We start from the raw sequence: 23900 nt of genomic DNA on the forward strand, positions 1-23900 counted from the left end.
AAGTCAAAACCACCAGAGTTTAAGGGTTGGGAGAACGTAAATTTGCATTAAAAACTAGAGAAATCATCAAACAATCTGATTTTGTTGTAACTTCAAAATCTGTGCAAAAATACATAACGAGGCTGTTCAGGAGAGTTGATTCATGAATGCGAAGCTTCAACTGTCTGTCGCCCCATCAGTGTCAATAAGGTGATTTAAGAATACATCGTCAGCTGAAGCCACTAGAGAGAGGGACAAAGAAATGCATATGAGCATAAGGGATTTATTATACTTACAGTACACACCAAGTGAAAACTAAGAGACTTTGGTGCCATTCATCACAAGCATGTCTTAATACTCTTAACACAAAGAAACATACATAGCAAAATGCACAGAATATCATGAATATCAAATAGGTTTACCTCCAGGACATTGAGCTTTATTATTCCATCTCCATCTTTGTCAAAGGCATTAAAAGCTCCTGCAACAGACAAAACAAATCAGTCTCCATCCATCTCTTTATAAATCTTGAATTGCAAGCCTAAAATGAGTGGGTCCTACAAGTTAAATTTGACCCTGCAAAGATTTATAAATGTGTAAAACATATTCTGTATTGGCATAAGCAGTGATTCTGTCATTAATAGGTTAAATAATAAGTCAAATCCATAAAAAGCTCAGGTAGTGTGTACTTACTGAACATGCCCTCTAGTCTCACAAAACAGCAGATGAAACTGTCAAAGTCGATGTCGAGTCGTTCGTCTGCGTAGCGCATGGCTATGATGTCATACAGCTGTTTGTTGAGGTGAAACCCTTCATGTGGAGAAGACAGATAAGGTTTGTGAGCGACAGTTTAAATCACGTTACAGATTTCTAACAAGAAGCTGGAAAGTGTGGACTGTCATGTCTGACCAAAGTTAGAACAAAGCTGTGAACAAAACAGGGAATTACACCCTTATATGGTTCTATTATCAATTTGCATTGTAAACCGTAATATTTTCAAAATAAAGTTAGATTTTAAAAAAATCAGCTGTGGAAAATCCTGTGAGTGGTTTATCTGAAAGGTATGTCTTTAATGCTGCCCACCTGCATCATTAACAGCGTTCCTCATCTCAAAACTACTGATGGAGCCGGATTTGTCTTTATCGTATTGTTTGAAGATCAGCTGGAAACACATGAGGAGATGGACAGTCAGATGTTTGTTGAACACGAGCAGAAGCTCTAGGGTTGTTACAGCGGTCCTACCTGCCACTCCTTGATCTTTTTCCACATGTGTTTGAACTCCTGCAGGTTTAGCTTTCCCGTCCCATCAGTCTGAGAGAAGGTCACTTAGGGAAAAACCAATGCACATATGTGTATGTCTCTGAGTAGCAATTTGGGCTGCATGATTGTAAGAAACTTACTATATAAATAAAGTTGAGTTGAGAGTATGTTTTACTAAATTTACTATTTACTAAATGCATCCATAAGCCTTACCTCAATGCACCATTGTTGCATTAAAATACTGACTTGTTTTGTTTGCGTGTTCTAGCACTAGGCAGCTCTACTAAACAACTGGGGTTGGCCATTGCTGGTCATTTCATTGCCTCTTGAGGGATTAAAACCATAACCTGCTGATGCCCGGCCTAGGCAACATTATGCTTCGCTGGTGTCATCTCCATAGAAACTCTTGTAGATTTAGCCAACTGAAAGGATACGTCCATCAGTGCGATCATACTCCGACATGTCTCAAGGCTGAGACCATCTGTCTTTATATCATTGTCTGTAGAAAAGGACAACTCGATATGATTGATCACTTGACACCGACTTTATAATAATGATCTTAACCTTTCCTCAGTACTCACGTTTGGAGAATACGTTCCTCATGACCATCTTAAGTTCGTTGGCACAGATTTGCATGTCCTGATGGAGGGAGTAACAATAATTTGCATAGCCGTTTAACATTCAGACATCAACACCTGTCCTGTATACTCCTCATCCTCTCTCCTCTCAGTGTACTCACCTCACCAGCAATCTGTTGGTAAATGGCTCTGAACTGTTTTTCCTCTTTAGTCTCCTCCTCTGGTTCGAGTAGTTTTAGCTGAGGGACAAGTAAGACAGAAGTTAATCATAAAGGGAGTTATTTGTACCAAAAATAAAAAAGTATGTGACAGCTTTATAAGTTGTAAAACCTAAAATGTTTGTCTTTTAGGAGGATTATCATGTATTTGGATCATAGGTATGGACAAGGTTAAGGCTAAGCTCGGCTAGTTTCCTTTAGCTTTTAAACTAAACTACTAAATCTGGTGTTTATTATTTCTCAAATATAATACAATTTAGCTTAATGTGATAAAACATACTCAATCACTTACATATTGAAGCATCAAAATTGATTGTTTTTTTAAATAACAGGAAACAGGTTGGAAAAAAGTTGGTAGATTAGCTTTTTCCAAGGCAAGTTGTTCAGTCACAACGGTTTGGTTTAATTGCACTGCAGTATAAATAAGTCTGCATTAAGGGATTGATGCATTTCCTCGTAGTACCAGATGAGAGCAGCACATTAGAGAAAGAGACAACTCAGCCTGTATACACTGAGGCCTTACAGGAAAACAGGTGCAGCTGAGTCACTTGGTATCAGATGGCCTCAAATTCAATTGTTTTATTCCCAGCAGGGTTATATGACCTGGTCAAGATTGCATTTCACAGCCGTCAGTTTCCAGAAGTTGACAGGTCAAAGGTCAATGTGAGCTATTTGCTGCGTGGCTGCAGTGTCAAAGTTTTGGCTCTTACAATTTGGAAATTACCTTTGGCTTCTTCTTCTTTTCCCCCTGAATGCCGTCATGCTCGATTTCTTTGTTGGCTCGTGCTCTGTCTGACACAAATACAATAGGCTGGCATGTGGGTAACGGCAGTGGTTAGTAAGAGGGGAGATGGGTTATAAAGACAAACAAAAACAGAAAAGAGAGAGTTAATTTATAGTTATTCTACTGGTTATAATCTTTATATGTAATGATGACACAAACTATAACTACCACCATTGATAACAGCTGACCTATAACAGAGAGTAGCAGTGAGGAAAGCAGAGTTTAAAAGCCATCTAACAATGCTGCTGCTTCATGCATTACCTTTTTATTCTTTTTCGTGTCTTGCTGATGGCCAATAAGACAAGGAAGGACAGAAGGATGAAATGAGATGAAAAGGAGGAAAACACTTTTCAAGTCTGTTAGCTCTTGTTGGAAAAACAATGAGAACAGTATGAATTGGGACAAAGACGAAGAGAACAATGTTGATGAAATATGTATGTGACACAAATGAGGTTTACAAATTATAAAATTCAAACTGATATTGCAGTGTGAACGAATGTTGCAGTTTGTTGTTGGACTTCACTCGTTTAACACTGTTCATATATTAAGTCTCTTTGACAGAAAGTAGAAAAATTGATACCAAGAATACTTTGTTTTAGTATTAATGTCTCATTTAGGTTTAAGTAAAAGTGATATCTGCTTCCAGTGGAGCGTTATGGCTACGAGTTAAAAGACTATCCTGGACTATACTGTCTTAACATTGTGGTGTCAGGGAAAAATAATTTTTGGATTAAAAAAAAAGTAATTTAAGAGCAGGAGGGTAGAGAAATATTCCTTTTCACAGACACTTTCAGCTATCTCTGCTCCATAAAAAAGATTACTTATGCACCTTGACAACAGAAAGAGAAAGGTGGAAAAACTGGATGAAAATATTTACTCTAGTCCTAGAGTTTGTGTTCTACATCCCATCCCAGTTAAATTTAAAATGTAATAAAAAATAGTATAAGAAAAAAGCAACAGAAAGCGGGCCTTTAATGCACATTTTAGAAAAAGGACAGTGTCTGCAAGTCGAGCCTCTTTAAAGACCAGAAACCTACTTCTCTGTTTTAGTCATTTCACCACTGAAATATCAGTCAGAATTATCAAAATGTATTTTGATCCCACTACTTTGGTTGCAAACCTGCGTTTTGTCCGACCCGATTGTGTTCTCCGATTCCCTGTGAGGAAAAACAGACTCCTTAGAATTGCAATTTTGCCCCCCCAAAATAACATCAACCATGGCACAACCGTCAGTGATCCTTACTCAGACGTGCTCTTCTTCTCAGAGAAGACCCTCAGAATGAACTCTCCTTCTTGATGGGCTTCAAAGGTTGTGGGGATGATGGCGTATTCTCCTGGAGGCAGATGGATACGCTCCGTCACCTCCCGCAGGTTAATATAGGTCTTGCATTTAGCTTTGGAGGCTGTGTAAAGGAAGAAGTCCTTCTGCAGGTGTTGATTCTGTCCACACATCTATGGATGTAAAAAAGATCAGTTGGTCAGAAAGAAATTAGCTCTGAAAACTGGGACTCTCTTGCCAAGACTTGGATAAGAAGATTGAGAAGACCACTCTCATGTCTGTACTGTCAATATGAACATACTGTTCTGGCAGCTGGTTAGCTTAGCTTAGCATAAAGACTGGAAACAGAGGAAAACTGTAGCCTGGACCTGTACTATTATAACAAAATGTCAACCAGCATCTCTAAAGATTAAATAGAGAAAAAAAAGACTTAATAACATGTATTTCTTGTTTGTGTTATCTTTTCAATTACCAAAGTGTAACATTGACTAGTGCAGTTTGTTCTTGGAGTCTTGTCTGACTGTGAGATTTGCCAGGCAAGTGGGCACGCAGTCCAGAAAGTGGCTGCACCCAGCCAAGAAGTTATTTAGACAGAGCCAAGCTAGCTGTTTCCTGCAGATATAGACTACTGTGTTTCCCCAAACGGACATCAGATAAAGCAGTTTTATATAATTTATTAGACAAAAAATATAAAAAGAAAACATGTTGCTTGCGTCATTTATCATGCAAAAAAGTTAACAAAATATTTTCAAAAATGTGAAGGGCATTTGTTTGTATTTTGTACACCAAGTATTTTTGCTTGTGTTTTAAGGTGTACATAGATGTTTCACAACAGCCCGAACTATTACTACCACTACTACCACAAGTACAGCTATATCAAACACACACAAACACAACTATCTAGAGATAGTCAATAAAGGTCAGTAGGTCAATACTGTGAGAATGATGATTTCATCATACTAACGTCCTTCTCCAACATGGGCATACCTCTTTCGGCACCTGCAGACACAAAGAAGAAGTTAAACTCCAGTGAAGGAATCAGATTATCCAGTGATTTAGGGTTCATGTGATCAGTACCTCGTAGATGGAAAATCCAATGGTGAGGAATTTTGCCCCTTGATGGCGCTGCATCCTTCTGCCTTTCTGCATAAGAGCCACGACGACAGTACAGGCCGCCTGTCCTTCCTCTGGGTCGTCATCCTCCTCGTACAGTTGCAGCCGATACTGGGGGTTCGTCCAGAATGTTTCTGTAGAGGAGTGAAGACACACAATCCATAGGGGACGTCAAGAATTTGATCAAAATCATCCTTTATAGGAATAAAAGCTGATGTTAAAAAAGCCAAGGCCTACGTGGGAAGTTCCTGCAGCCGCCAGCAGAGCTGCCTCTCACCCAACGACCCTCATTCACGGACACCGTCCAGCTCTGCCTTTCATCACCCTGCAGGGTGTCAGGGGTCAAGTTACACATCTCTAGCTTGGTGAAGTTCCTCTTAAAGTCATCAAAAGACAGCCTGAAAAAAGGAACACAAAAGGGGAAGTTCTGAAAAGTTATAGTTGGTGAAAAATGGGGTTGCCTTTGCAGCTTTTAGTCCTCAGCTCTACTGGGGCAAAAAATGTAAAGCGGCTGAGAGTGAGTTGTATTGTGTCAGCACAAGATGTACTTGGGACTCTGTGAATTGAGCTGAATGCTAACATGTATGTTAACATACATTTTAATAACTTCATTAATAACTTGGAAGATTTTTTTTTCCCTTTTGCTCGGCGATCACACTGCATCAATAAACAAACATTTTCATTACAAGCAAAAAATAAAATCAGCTCTTGTACAGCATAACAGTTTTGTGCCAGTGAACTATGAAGTACACCACCAATTTATTTTAAGAAGAAGCCAAAATTGAAGATAATGCCACAATGTTTCACTCACCAGAACTCACTCGCCTCTATAGTCTGTTTTTTTAAGTTGTCCTTGTCTGCGGTGGAAATGGTCGACCATTCCTTTGAGCTTTATAAAGACAAAATAATATTAATACACAACATGAAAAAAAATCTGCCACACCCTGGTTTAATAAGCAGAGTCATTTGTTTTATTTTATACATTTTATAATAATATAAAAGGTTGCATGAAAGTGTTGTTCCAGGTCTCAGATCTTACTTTGCACTCCATGGTCCCTTCCACAGCACCATACCCCAGGGATTGCGCAAGCGAATCAGGCGAATTCTGGTGTCCTTTGCAACCTCGTCACACTAGAAACAACAACCAACCTGTCAGCATCCCTTTAGCAGGCCTGCTCTTACAAAGAATACAAATCTGCATTTATAGAAGTGGACATTTTTACTGCACCTCCGCCAGGCCTATGATGGAGTAGGCATGACCCCTGACAAGACCGTGTTCAGTCCGTGTCTCCAAATCAGTTGCTGAAAAAATCTGAAAGACGCAACAGAAGTCAGTAAATAACACAGACTGGACTTTGAGTCAATGCATGTTGCTTAAACATTTTTTGAATTAAGTCATTTATTCTGGATTTTATGGTTAAAATCTAGTTTTCCTACAATCAAGTTAAAGCTTGAATAATAAAAGCAAACTTTGAACTTCAATTCAGCTTCCCATTATGACAACATGCTGATATGCCTGAGGTAAATAAATGTATTTGCTGTTTAACATTCAGTTGTGTTTCTACATGAATCTTCTAATGTTTTCTTGCTTTGTGTCTCTAATGTTTTTATTTCTGTTTGACTTCTCTCTGTTTTCTGTGCATTTAATTTCACTACTTTCCTCACCACTCACATCTATTGAGCAGCCCATCAGCGAGCCTCTCTCCAGTGCCTTCCTCATGATGTTGTAGAGCTCTTTGGGCGCCTCGGACAACTCAAAGAACTCAGTGACTCCTCCCGTAAAATCCTCCATGGCTTCCAAGGTGTTGCCCCCTTTAAGTGCCTCATAAGACCCGTGCAACCTGAGGGGGAGAGGTCAATCATTCTTGTCAATGCACTGACATTTCTGTTTTCACAGTGTCTGCAGCCAATTATAGACATGAGGACGGGGGAATGGTGTGCTACACTGCAATAAATACACACCTTGATAAGAGATTTAGCTCCAAATCGAAACTTAAAAACTTGTTCTACTTAAAATAGGTTGAAGAAATTGTATACCAGTGATGTGAGAAGTCAGTGGGTTCAGGTGTCAGTCATCCTGTTTGACAGATGTTTTAAATCATGTGGCATCATCTCGATGCCAGTGAAGTAATTTCCTATTTCTCAGTACTGTCACTGATAAAAACATTTATCAAAAACTGCATTTAAAACACCTGAAATGTTTCATGTCCCCAGGCTTAAATTTTTCAGCAAAAAAAGAAAAACTGAGGACTAAATGGCAAACTTTTTTCAGTTGATGGACAGGAAATCTGAACTGTGGGCGTTGATAGACTGCACTCACTTGGCATAAGCTTTTTCCAAAAGAGCGCTCCAGAACTCATTATTTCTGAAAGATTTTGTGAACACTAGACGGTTGTTGCAGGTGGGGATGCGGTCGTCCACGACCACATCAATCCATTCGCCATAACGCCAGAACTGAGTGGAAGAAGACAGAACAGATTTAAAACAGGAAGTCAGTGATGAGACAGAGAAAACACATTGATAATGTTGCAAAGAAAAGGCATGTTGAGATTGTTATTTGATTCATATCTGTTAAACAAACAAGTTTCCATCAATAACTTTTCTTTCTATCTTAAAAAATGAATAATACCTGTCCAATACTGGACTTTTTAGCCTATTATTGCTATTCATTTTTAAAAGTTTATGAAATTCTGATAACAATATATGGGCTGCTATTAAAGTAATAGTTTAATATTTTGGAAAAGGCACTTCTTTGCTTTCTTGCCGATGATTAGATAAGAAGATTGATACCACTCAATCTTCTTATCTAGTCAGTACGAAGCTACAGCCAGCAGCCAGTTAGCTTAGCTTAACATAAAGAATGGAAACCGGGGGAAACAGCTAGCTTGGCTCTGTCCACATATAACGAATCCACCAAGAAGCACATTTAAAACCAATTAATACAATATTTATCACATGTTTAATCCGTCATCTAACAAATAAGCATATTTACAAAAATGTCAAACAAATTCTTAAATGTTAAGGATCCCTTCAATTTGGTTGTTAAACAATTGTGACCATGATATGAACTAAAAAGGTTTTCAGTTGAAAAATAAACTTGTCAGTGCTCTGTGGTGGACAAACTATGTAAACTATGAGACATCTATTCTAAACTACATCTAACTAGTCTCGACAGTTCGACCTTTATCTGCTGAACTGCAATTTCTCATCCCTTACCTACAACCAATAAATAATATCCCCCCAAAATAGCACATAGGAATCATACATAACAATGTTTTTGAAAACTGGAATGCCATATCATATATAGGCACATGTGATTTCCATACTTTTCACATGTAAAATCATCACAAGTGAAAAAATAACTTTTATATAAAATATAAAGTTTACTGTGTTTATACAACTGCAAACTGTATTTCACATGTGATAAAGTTGCATACAAGCATATTATTTTACATGTTGACACATTAATTTGACATTGTGCTTTTTTTGTCACTATACTACTGTTTGTTTAAATCTAAAGTAATCAGCTGTATTGATTTCTAAATGGAATTTGGTAATTGTCATTATCATTGTCACTATAATTAGAAAGTTCATGCTTCTTGCACAAGGTGCCAAATATCCAAGTGAAACCTGGAAATGGAAGATGCCGGCGTAGTTGTCAGTGAAGCTCTGGTCCGGGGGAATCACTCTGTACAGCAGCTTCTCGTTCACTGTTAGACAGGCGATGGCAGCCAGCAGCCAGCAGTCACCTGTCAACAGCAGATTCATGAGCTATGATAACATTTGATCCAAACATACCACTTCCTAAAGCGGTTGTCACAGATTAAAGCCATGTCGCTGCAGGAGTCAATAGTCAACATAAGTCGGTAGCTAAAATATGACTGATTCTTATTTCAGCGGTCAGGCATATTCCTGGCTCTAGGTTCCACCCAACATGTCTTGGCTGTGCATTTCATTTTCTGGCCATGTCGCCTTACAGGATTGTTTCTGCTTGCACAGAAGATACAAGCTGTCTTAAGCAGTGACACATTTTACTTGTTGCATCATTAAAAACTTTTACTTTTTGTTGAACATCCATCCGGCACAAAAAGCAGCTTCTTTCTACACTTTTCCATGCTATTGCTTTTATATTCTTAATTTTATTCACGATTATAAACGTGCAGGCTTTAGCAAGAAAATATGTGTTCTATATGTTGATATAGGGAGGCCTGGAGGACAAGTGAGAATAGAGAGGGAGAGACCTGTATTTTATAAATTCAAACAACAAATCATACTTTGTCAATGAGTTCCTACACTTTTGAACCACTTGTTTGAAAGCAGAGACGGTTTAAATGTTACCCAATTCTCCTTGACAGATGTCTGTCCTGTTGGCTCCGTCTATGATGAACTGGGGGTTTTCACAAATTTCCTGTCATAGGACAAAAAAGGTTTCTGAGCATGTTGCGAAATATCAATGCCAGAGTTCAATTTTTATTTTTCTCATTATGAAATACCAAGTAAGATGAAATGATGCATGCATTAGCTGTAAAAACCTACACTTTGAATATATTGATCATGTCTCTATAACAGGAATATATACATTTTCAGTGTGAAGTCCACATTAGGATGTCCTGTAAGATAACATGTACTCTTTAGTGTCTGCTTATGAATCAAAAGACTAGAAAACTAAAACACAAAACAATATATATATTGAGTATCCAAACTCAATACTTCGGGTCAGTCATAATCTTTTTTACTTATTCTATGAATAAATTGAGGACTTCATATTAATGAAACTTTTTAATATTATATTAGATCATTTTTTGATTTTTAGAGCCAAAGTTCTTGTGCCTTTGTCGAATTTGAGATCTTTCGATTCTTTTATTAAATGAAAAATGTTTTGTAAAACAACATTTTTATATTTTTTAAAGTTAGAAATTATTAATTATTAATTTGGCTTTTGGTAAACAATTCAACTCTACAAAAATTTAAAATCTGTATCCCTGACATGATTTACAATATGGGTATTTGACCCTGAAACTAAAGGCGAGTTGGAGAAATTTCCCTGACCGCATATGTATGAAGTAGCAGCTGCTGGAGGTCTGGGGGTCACAACCTTTTAATGCTCTGAACGAGTGATAATATGGCAGTGATTGACTGTGTCTGTGTGGGAAAATTACCAACTGATCATCAATGTAAATCATATATTCAGACACTAATTAAAGGGATTTTATGGTTCATTCTTCTCCAAAACTGACTTTGGTGGTATTAAGGAATAAATTTAATCTTATATTGTGGAACATTGTTTTGGAGTACACGTAGCTTGATTTCATGTTGAAATATGACATTGTATTGTATATAAAAGATATAGAAGATTAATCTCAGGGGGTTATAAAATGATAAAAAGAAAAAATCATGAAAACATATTTCTGTTATACAAAAGATGATTGATGATTGTTCTTTGTTTTTTTGCCTATTACTTGTGAACTTTGGATGCTTTCACCTCTTTAGGCCTCTAAAGAGCCCCTAAAGATTAATTATTCAAATGAAGCAACCAGAGAAGAAAAAAAAAAATTACACAACGTATAAAGAGGTATAACAAAATGTTTGGGACCCGTTGTTCTTTTAAACATTTTGAAACCGCTTTGGATGATCTAAAAAAATATGATAATCAAACAAAAATCAATAAAAAAAATTGAAACTACATAAATATCCAAAATTACAGTTTTCAGGGGTTATACAAGAGTAAAACTATAGGATAAAGATTTGATGTTTTAATTCAGGGGATTCACGGTAATTAATCTGTTCCCCTCATCACATTATTTACCATAACTAATGCAAAAATGCAGCCTCATGTTCCAAATATAGAGTCTCCGCCGCCGACCCCCTGGATGAGATTCATGTATCACTAATCTCAGCTAAATGGCTAAAGCAACATTCAACATTAGTCATTAAGTAGCAGCCAAGCTGCAAAGTCAAATGACATGCTGAAAGGGGTCATTTTGAAAGAACTATTACTTTTAATACTTAAGTAAGTACATTTAGCTGATAACACTTCTGTACTTGCAGGACTTTAGATTAACAAAGTATTTGATTTGGTAGTTTTTGCCACTTAATTGTTAGGTCTTAGATATAGGTTTCTATCATTTGTCATGTCTTTTTTTATATAAGTGTTTGGATCAGTCCTTATATACTGTGAGTCAGAGTTGACATGTAAAAGTAGCTCTGAGAGCAGAACTAGATATTAAACTTAATCAGAACCATTTGGTGTCAAAGGCAGCGAGTTGGAAGATAATCCAACTCAAAGTCTTGTTTATCACACTTATCAAAGTGTCTTGCAAGTGTGTATCAGAAAAAATATATAATTCTGAAGCCTATACTTAATTGCCACTATGTTTCCCAGCATTGGCAGAGGGCGACCTCCTGTGTGAGAGTCAGCTGTTTGTGATTGGAGAAGGTGATAACCCAGGTCTATGCAAAAACAGAATGCAGCCACTTGACACCCCAGCCATGTGTTGTGAGGAGGGGATGCGATACACATGGATTTTTCGAGAGGAGTTCATCGGAACATGTTAGAGTCACTTTTGCATTTAGAGTAACTTGGCCTAAAGGATATGATGATAACTAAAGGCTGGCACTCACCGAGGGACGTTTCCACTCGAACTTCATGGAAGGTTTGTGACTGTAGAAAAGTGAGGAGTCATTTGCAGGGAACAGGGGGTCTTCAAACACCACCTTCTTCTCCGTGTATTTGTCTCGCAGCTCCAAAAACGTCTTGAGACGCTTGGCATCCTTGACAGCCTCGTTTCTGCTTAGAATCGCTGAGTAGATGGAGTTAGTCCCAGCAGAAGGATAATCAGCTTTGTCATCAGGTCCAGATGATGCTTCAGTTTCATAAAGCACTTTCACCTTTGTATCTTGAACAACAGGCACTTTACATTTCTTGTCCCCCATCTTATCAGTTTATGCCTCAGCCTTTGGTGTTTCTATTTCAAAGTCAGTTTATAAAATGCAAAAAAAAAGACACTCCTTATTATGCAGAAACAGCATGGACTTGCAAAACAGTCCAAAGACGCTTCCTGAGTCCCCCCTTATACTGATTCACTTTTAGTTCCTTTATTTGTTTGAAATGCTGTCCCTGCTCACGGAGAGTCAGCAGCAAAAAGCCTCTCGCACCAGCACACACACTGTCACTGTTGTGTCCCTGCTGCTGAGGGCTGCACCTAAATATAGGCCTCTTTTGGAGGAGGGGAGGAGGCTCCTCAAAGAGAGACCCTGAGATGGAGAAAAGGTTGGACCCTGGCACAGCATTTTAAAGTCACAGTGTAATAAAATATGTACTGATAATTACTTGAGAGAGCATTTATGGAGACATTTTATTGTGGAAAATGTAGGTCAGAGTCAGGTCATGTGCACTGTGATACATCCCTTTTTTAAATGCATGAGATAACACCTATGCTTTTTGCTTACAATTAGAAACAAATCTGATATTTACCATCATCTTAGTTTATCTTATTATTATTATAGCCAGATATAGATCTTGTGTTTTTTTTAATTTACTATGTCTCTTGTTTGCACTATCCTCTTTGCTGCTGTAATCCTATAAATTTCCCCGCTGCGGGACTAATAAAGGATTATTTTTATTTTATCTTATTTTATAATGCACACCACAAGTACCACGTGATTAACTCAATTACAGTTACTCCAAATCTCTGTTCAACATCTATAGTATCAGCTATATTGACCCCTAGTGGTAAAACAAAGTGCCCCGCCACTTATTTCCTTCAATGGTCTGTTGTGGATCACTAAACTGACCCTTCATCTTAATTCAGTATTCAGTTGGACTGATTCTCTGCCAATCCAGGCTCATATCAAATAGGAGGAGGGAGGCTGTTGAGCAAGGGGTTGCCAGGTTTGTCAGAAACCTGCATTGTTGTTTCAGTATGTACCAGGATGGAAGGACCTCTACACAAAATTGTTACTACTTAATTAAAATTACTGTTACTAGTTAATGCCCACTGTAAATAAAAATAATGAGACATAAGTCAAATGTATGGCTTCTAAAATTAAAGTTATGACTTCGTAAGTTCAGTTATCTTACCTTTTTGACTTGACTACCATGAATATTTCAATTGTTGAATCATGACCATGTTTGAGGGCCTGGGAAAAAAAATTCCCATTGAGTACAAAGTGCACAGCAGCTTCATTATATGCAAGGAGATTGAGAAAAAAAACCCCCAAAAACATCACTAATAATACTACCTGACTCCAGGTTGGCTGTGTTAACAAAATGGTATATAAGTGGAGAGGAAAGGTCATTTTTGAACCTGGAAACAGTAGATAGCAGAACGGCCTTTAATCAAACTTGGACAAAAGTCCTTAAAGTGCTCGGAAAAAATAAAATTTGAACATATCTACATACTAAGTGGACAAGGCCACAATGTTTAAATAAGAATACAGTAAATGTCTTGTTGTACTTGCAAATTTCCTAACAAATGTATAATTAATCAAGCTCCCCCATGTGGATATACTGTACATTTTAATTTTAATTTTATTTTTAATGTATAATATGTTTTATTTATTATCTGTTTCTATGTAATTGAGCTGCTGCAACACCCGAATTTCCCCCATGGGGATCAATAAAGGAATATAATAAAAGTAAAAAACAACCTGACTGGAGGTTCAAGGCCTTTGACTTACAGAAACTGTATGTCTAAATATCATAACTATCTTATGCTGTGCTGTTTTGGGTGAAATGACTGACTCTATGTTCATTATGCTTGCTGTTAAACCTGTATTTTCCCTTTGTTGTAATAGGTTTTTTTTCTACAGTTATGTATTTGATTTCATCCTGCTCAACGTCAGACATATTTCTGTAAATTGAGACAAAAAAATAAATAAATCATGCACAAAGTTGCTGCCCTGATTTGAACCCTGCAGAAGGGGGACGGGACAGACTTTATCTGGCAACCCTGCTCGGCTCACAGGACTCTTCGTGCAGTGTGCATCTGGCAGTTGTCGCCATCATATTGAGCTAAACATCAAGCTAGCCTGTAAGTCAAGGATATAAAGTTAATGACATCATTAACGCATCTCTATGTTCCTGTTATGATGTTGTTATCCGGACCAGGACTGGCGCGGTTGTAACATTGTGTAGTTTAACGTCACTCTCACGCTAGCAGAGGCTAGTTTTCAGCGCACACATTAGCCGGAGTCTTGAGAAGCAGCGAGGGGCGGAAGGCTGCGACGAGATAGCAGCTAACTAGCTAGCAGCTAACTAGCTAGCAGCTAGCTGGCTGCCAAGCAAAACACCGAGCTACACATATCCACGTTAAAGTGGAGAAAGCGAGTTTGATGCTCGCCGGTTTCTGGCGCATTTCAAGTCGGCAACGCACCTTAGCCAAGGAGCTAACAGCGGCACGCAGCTAGCTGCGACTCTGCTGAGAAACGGAGGGTTTGTAGCTGACAAAGCTAACACAACACGACGCTGGGGATTGGTCTGCTAAACTGGAGCTGGCATCGTCACATCTCCCGTCTCTGAAACGTGAGTGTTGCCTCCACTCATATTTGTGAATGGTGTGTTGTGGCCTGTCCTGAGGAGTGAAGGGAAGCTAATGGTAACTTTTGCAAAGTGTCAACACCTGTGTTAGCCAGCTTCAACCCCCCCCAAGTTCAGACCATCAAGCTAGTTGTGAAATGTGATAATTGGCACGTCAAGTATTTTAGAGATATGAACTATGATGCTGATGTTATGTTGTGTCATCTCTTGTGTGTCTCTTAGCTGGCTGTTGGGCTGGACAACCAAGAAGATGTCTGAGGGAGAGAACAAGCAGGCCTCAGACACTGCCCAGGAAGTGAAGGCAGAATCCATTGCAGCTGCACCCACGGGTCAAACAGTGTCATCCGTGTCCCCCCCTGTCTCCATGGTGACCCAGCCTCCAGCTACGGCTGCCACAGAGGATGAGGAAGAGGAGAGCGAGGATGAGTCTGAGATTTTGGAGGAAAGCCCTTGTGGACGTTGGCAGAAACGCAGAGAAGAGGTAGGGGGATATGTCTGCAGAGGGGTCAAGTTTACCTTTTTACTAATGTGTAGATGAAGCCTGATGCATTGTTTTGTTTTCTTCCTGAAGGTGAATCAGCGCAACGTCCCTGGGATCGATAATGCATACTTGGCCATGGACACTGAGGAAGGAGTTGAGGTGGTGTGGAATGAAGTCATGTTCTCAGAGAGGAAGAATTTCAAACTACAGGAGGTAGGTTCAATGCTAGGTCGATTTAGTTATTGGTGTCTGAAGCCGTTATGTGCACTAAAGAATGAATGAAACATGATTCATAATAATTAGTGCGATAATTATAGAGGCAAGAGGACAGGATTTATACCCGCAAGGAATGAAACATTTTGATAAGGTTTTAAGGATTGTGTTTTATTGTGTTAGGTTGCTTTCTTTACAGTGATCTCAATAACAATGTAGGAGCCTACTGGTTTTCAATTGCCCCCTTTGGCTTTAAGCTCCTTGGGCAACTGGTCAGCCTTGTTGCTGCCAGCACCGTGGCAAAGTACACACTGTACCTGAGTTGTTGCAGAAACAAATTTTATAAATTTGAAGGCGAGGAAGTAGACGGACAAGAATAAATTGTATTTAAGCTCCCCTTTCTCGTAAACTTTTTGTATTTTAAGTTGTTTCTATTTTCCCATTGCAATCTTTGTTGCAAAAATGGCCTCAGATCAGATGTGGCCTTCATTTCAATTTAAATCATGTGAGTTTTTCTGTTACAAAGCTACTGGGTGCCCTTTAACAAGGCTTGTTAGCAAACAGTCAGTGCAAACTGTTCGCAACAGGCAGCTTTTCAGATTAATTTGCATATGACTGAAAGAAAATGGCGTTCTCAGTCTAATCAAGCTTTTAAAATATATTTAGTTACATATTAAAAGGCTCATGGTCTGAATGGAGTGAAGAGTATGAGCCAGAGCTGCTATTTATGGACACTCATTTACAGCTGTTGGATTTGCATTTGACCTTGGACTTACAAGGCAGTCTGTCTGACCACTCGTGTGACCTGCTGGCCAATAGAAGCCAAGGCTATTAAAAATGATTATGTTGTTAAAACAAAATGAGTTCATTGATCAGAATTGTTAAAACTTTATTGCAATAAAACAGTAAATCAAACTTAAATTGTACAACATCGACAGAAGATGCAACATTCACTTATAGGCTACTGTTAAAGAAATGACATGTATGAATTTAAATGTGAATTAAATCTTCTCTGTTTTTATTGTCCACAGGAAAAAGTCAAAGCAGTTTTTGACAATCTGATCCAGCTGGAGCATTTGAACATTGTGAAGTTCCACAAGTACTGGGCAGATGTCAAAGAGAACAGAGCGAGGGTGGGAGATCATTAAGAAATAAATGTTTTATCAAATCATGTAAAAAGTGTTGAGTGTAATGGCTTTTATGTTGATCTTTTTTCATTTATTTTGTCTGCAGGTCATATTCATCACCGAGTACATGTCCTCAGGAAGTCTCAAACAGTTTTTGAAAAAGACGAAGAAAAACCACAAGACCATGAATGAAAAGGTGTGAAAACTCATCAACAGATCTAAAAAAAAAAAAAAAAGAGCTTAAAAACTTAAACAGTTACTTGGAAATGATGCTGACAAGTCAAGAACAGTAGATTAAAGAATCCAGTTTAGTCTCTAAGGTATTTTTTAAAAATATATTTTTCGTATTTACTTTCATTTTCTGTAACCTTATTTTTCTGACAGGCCTGGAAGCGCTGGTGCACACAAATACTCTCTGCTCTCAGGTAAGTTGGAAAAAAACTTGAGCTACTTGTCTTAAAGAATAAATTGTGGTATAGGCCTTTTACACAATTCACAGTCCAAATGTAAAGTTGTTCTTTTACTACAATTGCTGTCAACCTGCTCTGTCACATAGGCCCATTCAATTTTATAAGAGAATCATATTTGTTTTGAAAGTGAATTGTACATCTTAGAATTCCCCAAATGCAAACAAAAAAGTAATTTGTTCCCTGGTGTGGTAGCAGATGTTTTATTGACTTAACCCTCGTTCGCTTGTCTCCAGCTACCTGCACTCATGTGAACCTGCCATCATTCATGGCAACTTAACCTGTGACACCATCTTCATCCAGCACAACGGCCTCATCAAGATTGGCTCAGGTAGACGTAATTTAAAGCAAGAGAGTTCTATTAGAAGATAAGATCAGGACTGTTTAAAGCCAGTGTTATGTCCCCCTTTTGCCACTTTCTATATTTAGTACTAAGTATTGTATTAGTGTTAATATTAAGGCTTTTCAAAACTATTTCAGTTGCTCCAGACACCATCAATAACCATGTGAAAACCTGCCGGGAAGAGCAGAAGAGCCTTCACTTTTTTGCTCCAGAATATGGAGGTAAGATCTTTGGTCATTGTGTCATTAAAGGTCCTCTCTGTTTCTGTCTCTCTCTATCTCATCACCTAAACATTAAAATGATCCTGTAATTTGTCTCAGATATATAATTGTGATGTGCGTTAGAGTTTCTGGATATTGATCAGCTTTTTTCTGCTTTCAGCTGTTGCCAATGTTACCACAGCTGTGGATATCTATTCCTTTGGAATGTGCGCATTAGAGGTAAGAGGATAACTTGTTCTGCTCTGAGCAGTTAGTGACCAACTGACAACATAATCACTCATTCTTTTGTTTATGGAAAATGTGCTCTGTTATTGCGCTAATGGCATTTTTGTATCAATGTGTTGCTAAAACAAGTGTGACTATAAATATAAATCACCTCCAATCAACACCGTACTTTGACCGATCACTTCCTCAGATGGCCGTGTTGGAAATCCAGAGTAATGGAGATTCGTCTTATGTGTCCCAAGAAGCCATAAACAGTGCCATTCAGTCCCTAGAGGACCCATTGCAGCGGGTTAGTGAGTGAGGAAGAGGCAAGCCTTTGAAGTCTGTATGGCTATTTGAAATAGAAATCCATAACCTAAAGTTTTTCTTACCCCACGCTTTCTCAGGAATTTATCCAGAAGTGTCTGGAGGTAGACCCCTGTAAGCGACCCACAGCTAAGGAGCTGTTGTTTCACCAGGCCTTGTTTGAGGTGCCCTTACTCAAGCTGCTGGCTGCACACTGCATCGTCAGCCACCAACGTGAGTGAAAGTACACACACACATACAAAATGTTTTATCATTATGACTTCTTTTCCTTCGTATTAAAAGATAGATTTTCTGGGTCAGAAGCATTCTCACCTACTGGAAATACTTCATTTAGTTTAGGTGAGGGGTGCAGGAGCCTTATCTTGCACAAATTTGTTTTTATCTCGGGGCGCGGCCATTGCACCTTGAAAAATACGGCTGCTTGTGCACTGTGACAGTGTCACTATCGCTTTTGAGGGGATCTACAACGACAACAATGGATTTCAGGGCGCACAAAACGTGACATGTCATCTCAAGAAGGGAACTTTATCAGTTAGCTGAAGATGAGGTTAAATCGGCCATTTTTCATTGCCAAAGAATGATGACATTTGTTAAGTTTCTTTAATTGCACAGAACACATTAGAATGACAAAACCCACGACGGACATTCCGAATTATTAAGTGGAAAAATGACCATCATGGGTGAATGCTCGTATCCGATTGCTTTCTTCTCTATTTCCCTGTAGATATGATTCCAGAAAATGCTTTAGAAGAGATGACAAAGAACATGGACCCTAACTTGGTGATTGTTGAGGCCAAGGACGGAGTTCAGATGAAGTAAGTTTGAGTAAAGCCACATAACACTGCCTTTAGAGCTGACTAATACTGAAAGAGATCATTTAAGTATTCATGTGATTTTCTGTCTTCATATCATCACGCTTAAACCAATAGAATATTTATATTTGCATATGTAAGTATTTCATATCAGAAAGAATTGTCTGTATTTGAGGTTATATTATACTGATCTAGATTAAATATTATTCTTTTCTGGTCCTAAAGTTTGCATTACAATGTTTTGATACAACACCTGAACTGACCTGTTCCAGGGGAGAGAAATGAAGATGTTGCGCAGCTCTGCTTTTTATTTTTTTTAATTGAATCAAAGTTTAGTCACACTTGGGTTGTGATTGGCTGAATATTCAGCATAAGTAAGGTGTTCTCTTCTGCTTCAGGCTCTCTCAGTTTCCTGCCCTAGAGCTGGACAAGTTCCTGGAAGATGTGAGGTAAGATTCTGGCTTGGATACCTCGATTATGTACGATTTATGTGAGGAAAATGAAACGAGAGATGCTCACCCTCTTCTGAGACAACAAATTGAGGCCAAAATGGGAAATTGTTGTTTTATTATTGCAGTGGAAAAAGTGCAAAGCCTGTTGTAGGGCATCATGTGTTGGGCTGTGAATCGGCAAGCACCTCATTAAACGATACACATTGCAATGCACACGTCATAAAAACATATAGAAGGCTATAGGCAGCAACATCTAGTGTTACAGGATCAGAGGTGGAGGTTGTTTGACACACAGGGATTCAAGGCAATTTAAAGGACATTTTAAATCCGTTTAAAATAGGATAAAAAAATATATATATATTTACACTAGTCGTGGACTTATCGATACACTATTATTAAAAATATCTCAATAGTAAGCTATATCAGTATTTTTGCACAGGCCTAATCATATGTACATTATAATATTGTCAGAAAAACCTTATTCTTTTGTGTTCCGGACTGCACATTATAGAATAATTTGCAATCGTCTTGAAGGAATGTCTTTTCTTCTCCGTTGACTTAACAGGAATGGCATCTATCCTCTAACTGCATTTGGCGTACCGTGTCCACAACAACCTCAGCAGGAGGCAGTGAAGTCGCCCATAGTGCCCCCATCAGTGAAAACCCCGACTCCTGAACCTGCAGAACTCGAGACCAGGAAGGTAAGAACTGACATGCAGATGCGCACAGAAATTATATTATTATTATTATCCTAATCATGGTTTGTTTTAAAAAGTGACTTAAACTGTTACATTCATAAAATGTATATTATTACAACGGTTGCAAATATAGACTATTTTGATTTAGCATGTAGTATATATGTGTTTTTGCTATTCTAAAAAATTTTAATTAAAATAAAATCTGCATACTGGGGACCCTAAACAGAACCTCATTCCACCCCCTATCAAATTCTAAATATAAACCTCCTTCTTTGTTATTGTCATATATAGTGTTTATTTACATGAAAACAAATAAATTATGCTTTGATAAATCTTTTTTTTTTTTCGGCGTTAGTAGTTTTAATTATGTAAAGACTATGCTGGGCCACAGTAGTGTAGGTATTTAATCGTAAACACTGTAGCTCTTCTGCTGATTCCACATGGATTTGTGGATCACAACAAAGCATTGTCAGGGGAAAAAATGAGTGTTTAACCACAGATGTGTAGTACTAGTTTGCACGTGTGAAGTACCGGGCAGGATGTAGGGATCAGGGAGCGAGTGACACGTGGTGGTGGTGGTGGTGGTGGTGGTGGTGTTGTTGTTGTTGTTCCTGTGTAACGCAAATGAGCTGATAAATGTTAACTACAGTTTTACTTGAAAGTGACTTGAAATTGGAAATAAGGCTGTTTAGAGCTAGTATCTGAATCATATGAACTATGTATTCTTTCACATTCACAGGTCCTTCAGATGCAGTGCAATATTGAGCCTGTTGATGAGGGATCCAAGCATCATGTAAGCTTAAATTCTGATGTGTGATAAGTTGATGTTTCTGCTTTTAATAACTGTATTTAATAAAGTGCTTTCTGTTTTTCTAGACCGTATAAATGAATTAATTTATTCTCCTTTCAGCTGACCTTGTTGTTGAAACTTGAGGATAAATTGAACAGACACTTAAGCTGTGATTTGTTACCAAGTGAGTATCTTTGCAATCTCGCTATGTGCACACATTCATTAACATTTTATTACCCAATACTCTCACTCCCAGTTATAATCATCACATAATCACAAGCCTTTATTTGATAGTCCAAACTCTGGTTGTTGTGGTTCATCGTTGCCACCACAGCATTTTGTCCCCCTCAGTTTTAGTAATCGCATGCACTTTAAGGTTTGAAAACTAAGGAAGAAGTACCATTTGGAGGCTTCATTGAATAAGACATCACCCTTTTTCTTGGGGATTGCATTTGTGTTCATGCTGATATGTGCTATGTGGATGCTGGCAGTGATGTGGTCAAGACCACCTGAACGACAACAAAGTCGCGAGGGAAACCAAAGTGTATTGAGACTGTGAGAAGATCAAGACTTTGGGGGGGGTTTAGGCAAAGTTAAGACTAAGGCAGGGCGAGACCGAGTCAAGACCAGACTAGTGCAGGTTACACAATGCATGATAAAATGCAGAACATACAAACCATAGGCACTCCTATATTTGATCTGAAAGATCCCCACACTCATAAATAATCCCAGAAAAAAACCAAAAGAACATTCCTCCTCACCTCTTTTTTTTATTGACAGATTGTCAGTCTGTATTGAACCATGAGAAATGTAAAACGGATTGCAGAGGTGAATTTTGTGTGAGAATTAGTTTTCTATGAGCAATCAAAGTTATGATGTTAACAAATAGTCAATGCACAGTCAATTTAATGATATCTCTGCAGTTGACTTCTTGACTGGACTTTTTGTCTGAGACCGAGACAAGACCAAGGAGAAAAAAAAAACACTGAATGCTGGTAAACCAAACACTGAATGCTGGTAAAACATACAGTGCACTCAATATGGGAAACAGTTTTTCAAAACTTTGCTTGACAGCAACACTAATGGTCAAACTTCTATATTGCATCTTTAATCAATTTAGTAAGACACTTAAATACTTTAAAGGCACATTATTTGATAGTTGATTATACTGGCATGATGTATTTAAAAAAAGAAAAGACCAGTGTATGTTAACACCTGCCACAATGCGTCCTGCCACCATGTTTGATTCTGACTGCCTTGTGTTCCTGTTCAGATGAGAACGTGCAGGAGCTGGCTGTGGAGCTTGTTCAGCTGGGATTCATCAGTGAGGTAAGTGGAGTTCATCATCATTACCCCGATGACCTGGACACTCGAGGGATTAGATGTATAACCACAACTTCTAAGATGTATGTTTAACCCTCACTGTCTCTGCATTTCAGGGCGATCAACCACGACTTGCATCGGTTCTTGAAGAGGCCTTTTCAAAGTTCTACAGCCGGAATGGTTCTCTCAATCCGGTGACCGTTTCCTCGTAGCGGAGGACTCCGTAGGCCTTCTGTCAGCCCTCCTCCTCCTCTACAAAAGGACTAGCTTTTTTCTCCACCCCTGGTTTGCAGGAAAGCTTTGTGAGGACAGAGGAGGGAAGCCTTGGTCTGGTTGCAGATCCTGCAGCCTGTTTATCTTCTGGTGGGAAAAGCTGCCACTAAGTGGTTGTCGCTTTGAATCTTCTTTTTTTTTTTCTTTTTTTTTTTTCTCCCACCCAATACAGCCATCTGCTTCTCTTTTTAAGAGAAATCCTAGTTGCAACTTAAAGGAAAATACAAATGTTTTCACTTTGTTGGCACTTATTTCTTTCAGCTTTCAAATTGTGAAGAAAGAGGTAAGCTACATTAAACTGGATGACAGCAGTATTTTCCTTAAGTCAGTATTAAAACTGTATTTTAAACATTTTTACTTAAAACTGTTCAATAGTTGTCTGTATAAAAAAGAAATCGTTGTCCCGGCATACTGAAGTGTATATATTATGGTGTTGTAAGGTTAGGTCTGGTTTTCTGGTCCCTTAAACTTTCTCTTCAGCAGCGAGTGGGGCTTCTTCCTACCTTGTATCGGCTTTCGAAGACTCTCTAACTGCATCAAGCTAGTAATGCAACAGTTGCAATGTCACTTTTACTTCAAAATTCTGTAATTATACAAAGCAGTCATGAAATATGCAGCTGCAACACAATTTGAAGAGTTGTAGCTTAAATCTAACTATTTATTTGTGTATTTTTCTTGTGAGTAATGTAATCCACTTCCAGCACTGAGGCCGGTGGTTGTTTGAATGTATACTTTAATTTGCTATCTTTCTTTAAATCGTTATTTTGCTACAAAAAGAGGGTGTCATCACTTGACTGTGGTCCAACTACTACTTTAGTTTCTGTTTTCCAAGCAGCCCATCACAGCACTTATCGATCAGGTCTAGATTAATCAAAAGTTGTCTTTACGTGACATTTCACAAAGGAGAGGTTGGTTAGATTTATGTGAAGACGTTTTGCGTTGAAGCACATGATCTGGTTTTCAAGAGGTTTAGTAAATGCATGTTTGCTTTTCTGTGTCTAAATGGAAACTGATGCATGCAACAAGCATTGCTTCTGGAGTTGGTTCATTCTCAGTTTAACAGCGATGGTTATAGAGTTATGCAATTAATAATGCGGAGGACGTTTTGTAAGCTTAGGCCTGTCAACATTAGGTTGTGTGACTCTTGAGTCATTTGTGCTTTTCATGGCCGAGGTATTCTGTGTTACACCAGACCTATAACTTTGTCCTCGCCATGTAGATATTGGCTTATACCCCCCCTTCAATGTTAACTGTTTGTGACACATTTTTTTGTCAGGGTCTGTAGATACTTTGAGATACAAGTGTGGAACTGCCTGGCATGCTTGTTACCATCTTGTACAGTGTATGCTGGACACAGTGCTCTGTTTCTGCAATGCATTTACCCTCTTTTTCACTTCCTGAAATAAATATTCACACTTCA

The 23900-nt window shown here is 38.4% G+C and overlaps 2 protein-coding genes across 6 annotated transcripts; one reads left to right on the forward strand and one right to left on the reverse strand.

Moving 5' to 3' along the window:
* Positions 1 to 91: 91 nt before the first annotated feature.
* Positions 92 to 12370, reverse strand: capn3b (calpain 3b). Of its 5 annotated transcripts, XM_054618942.1 has the most exons (22): positions 11833 to 12370; positions 9550 to 9619; positions 8842 to 8960; positions 7532 to 7665; positions 6884 to 7052; positions 6440 to 6523; positions 6251 to 6342; positions 6023 to 6100; positions 5449 to 5609; positions 5176 to 5345; positions 5086 to 5097; positions 4063 to 4271; positions 3940 to 3976; positions 2760 to 2846; positions 1979 to 2056; positions 1821 to 1878; positions 1674 to 1738; positions 1222 to 1290; positions 1063 to 1141; positions 673 to 789; positions 402 to 460; positions 92 to 221 (listed from the first exon to the last, which is right to left on the reverse strand). In XM_054618942.1, the coding sequence occupies exons 1-22, from the start codon at positions 12142 to 12144 to the stop codon at positions 195 to 197; spliced, it is 2286 nt and encodes a 761-aa protein (XP_054474917.1). In that variant the 5' UTR covers positions 12145 to 12370; the 3' UTR covers positions 92 to 194. The 5 variants fall into 5 exon arrangements, with proteins under 5 accessions (XP_054474917.1, XP_054474920.1, XP_054474919.1 ...); XM_054618943.1 differs by lacking the exons at positions 92 to 221; positions 402 to 460; positions 673 to 789; positions 1063 to 1141; positions 1222 to 1290 and having other exon boundaries at positions 1984 to 2056; XM_054618945.1 differs by lacking the exons at positions 5449 to 5609; positions 6023 to 6100; positions 6251 to 6342; ... (4 more) ...; positions 9550 to 9619; positions 11833 to 12370 and having other exon boundaries at positions 5063 to 5097; positions 5176 to 5246.
* Positions 12371 to 14168: 1798 nt separating this feature from the next.
* On the forward strand, positions 14169 to 23900 carry nrbp1 (nuclear receptor binding protein 1). The gene is made up of 18 exons (XM_054618151.1): positions 14169 to 14734; positions 14972 to 15230; positions 15321 to 15443; positions 16475 to 16576; positions 16677 to 16766; positions 16955 to 16995; positions 17274 to 17368; positions 17518 to 17601; positions 17762 to 17820; positions 18017 to 18115; positions 18213 to 18345; positions 18857 to 18947; positions 19343 to 19393; positions 19962 to 20097; positions 20834 to 20887; positions 21005 to 21068; positions 22158 to 22213; positions 22324 to 23900. The coding sequence occupies exons 2-18, from the start codon at positions 15000 to 15002 to the stop codon at positions 22417 to 22419; spliced, it is 1605 nt and encodes a 534-aa protein (XP_054474126.1). The 5' UTR covers positions 14169 to 14734; positions 14972 to 14999; the 3' UTR covers positions 22420 to 23900.

This window comes from Anoplopoma fimbria, chromosome 18 (genome assembly GCF_027596085.1).
Source record: "Anoplopoma fimbria isolate UVic2021 breed Golden Eagle Sablefish chromosome 18, Afim_UVic_2022, whole genome shotgun sequence".
In the NCBI taxonomy this organism is placed as follows: Eukaryota; Metazoa; Chordata; class Actinopteri; order Perciformes; family Anoplopomatidae; genus Anoplopoma; species Anoplopoma fimbria.

Coding starts and splice junctions, on each gene's coding strand:
- capn3b (XM_054618942.1), bottom strand. CDS start 12,144: ATGGGGGACAAGAAATGTAAAGTGCCTGTTGTTCAAGATACAAAGGTG. Junction 1,142..1,221: donor AAAAGATCAAGGAGTGGCAG/GTAGGACCGCTG, acceptor ATGTGTTTCCAG/CTGATCTTCAAACAATACGA. Junction 222..401: donor TAAAGCTCAATGTCCTGGAG/GTAAACCTATTT, acceptor CCCTCTCTCTAG/TGGCTTCAGCTGACGATGTA.
- nrbp1 (XM_054618151.1), top strand. CDS start 15,000: ATGTCTGAGGGAGAGAACAAGCAGGCCTCAGACACTGCCCAGGAAGTG. Junction 16,767..16,954: donor ACAAGACCATGAATGAAAAG/GTGTGAAAACTC, acceptor TTTTTCTGACAG/GCCTGGAAGCGCTGGTGCAC. Junction 18,116..18,212: donor TAGAGGACCCATTGCAGCGG/GTTAGTGAGTGA, acceptor ACGCTTTCTCAG/GAATTTATCCAGAAGTGTCT.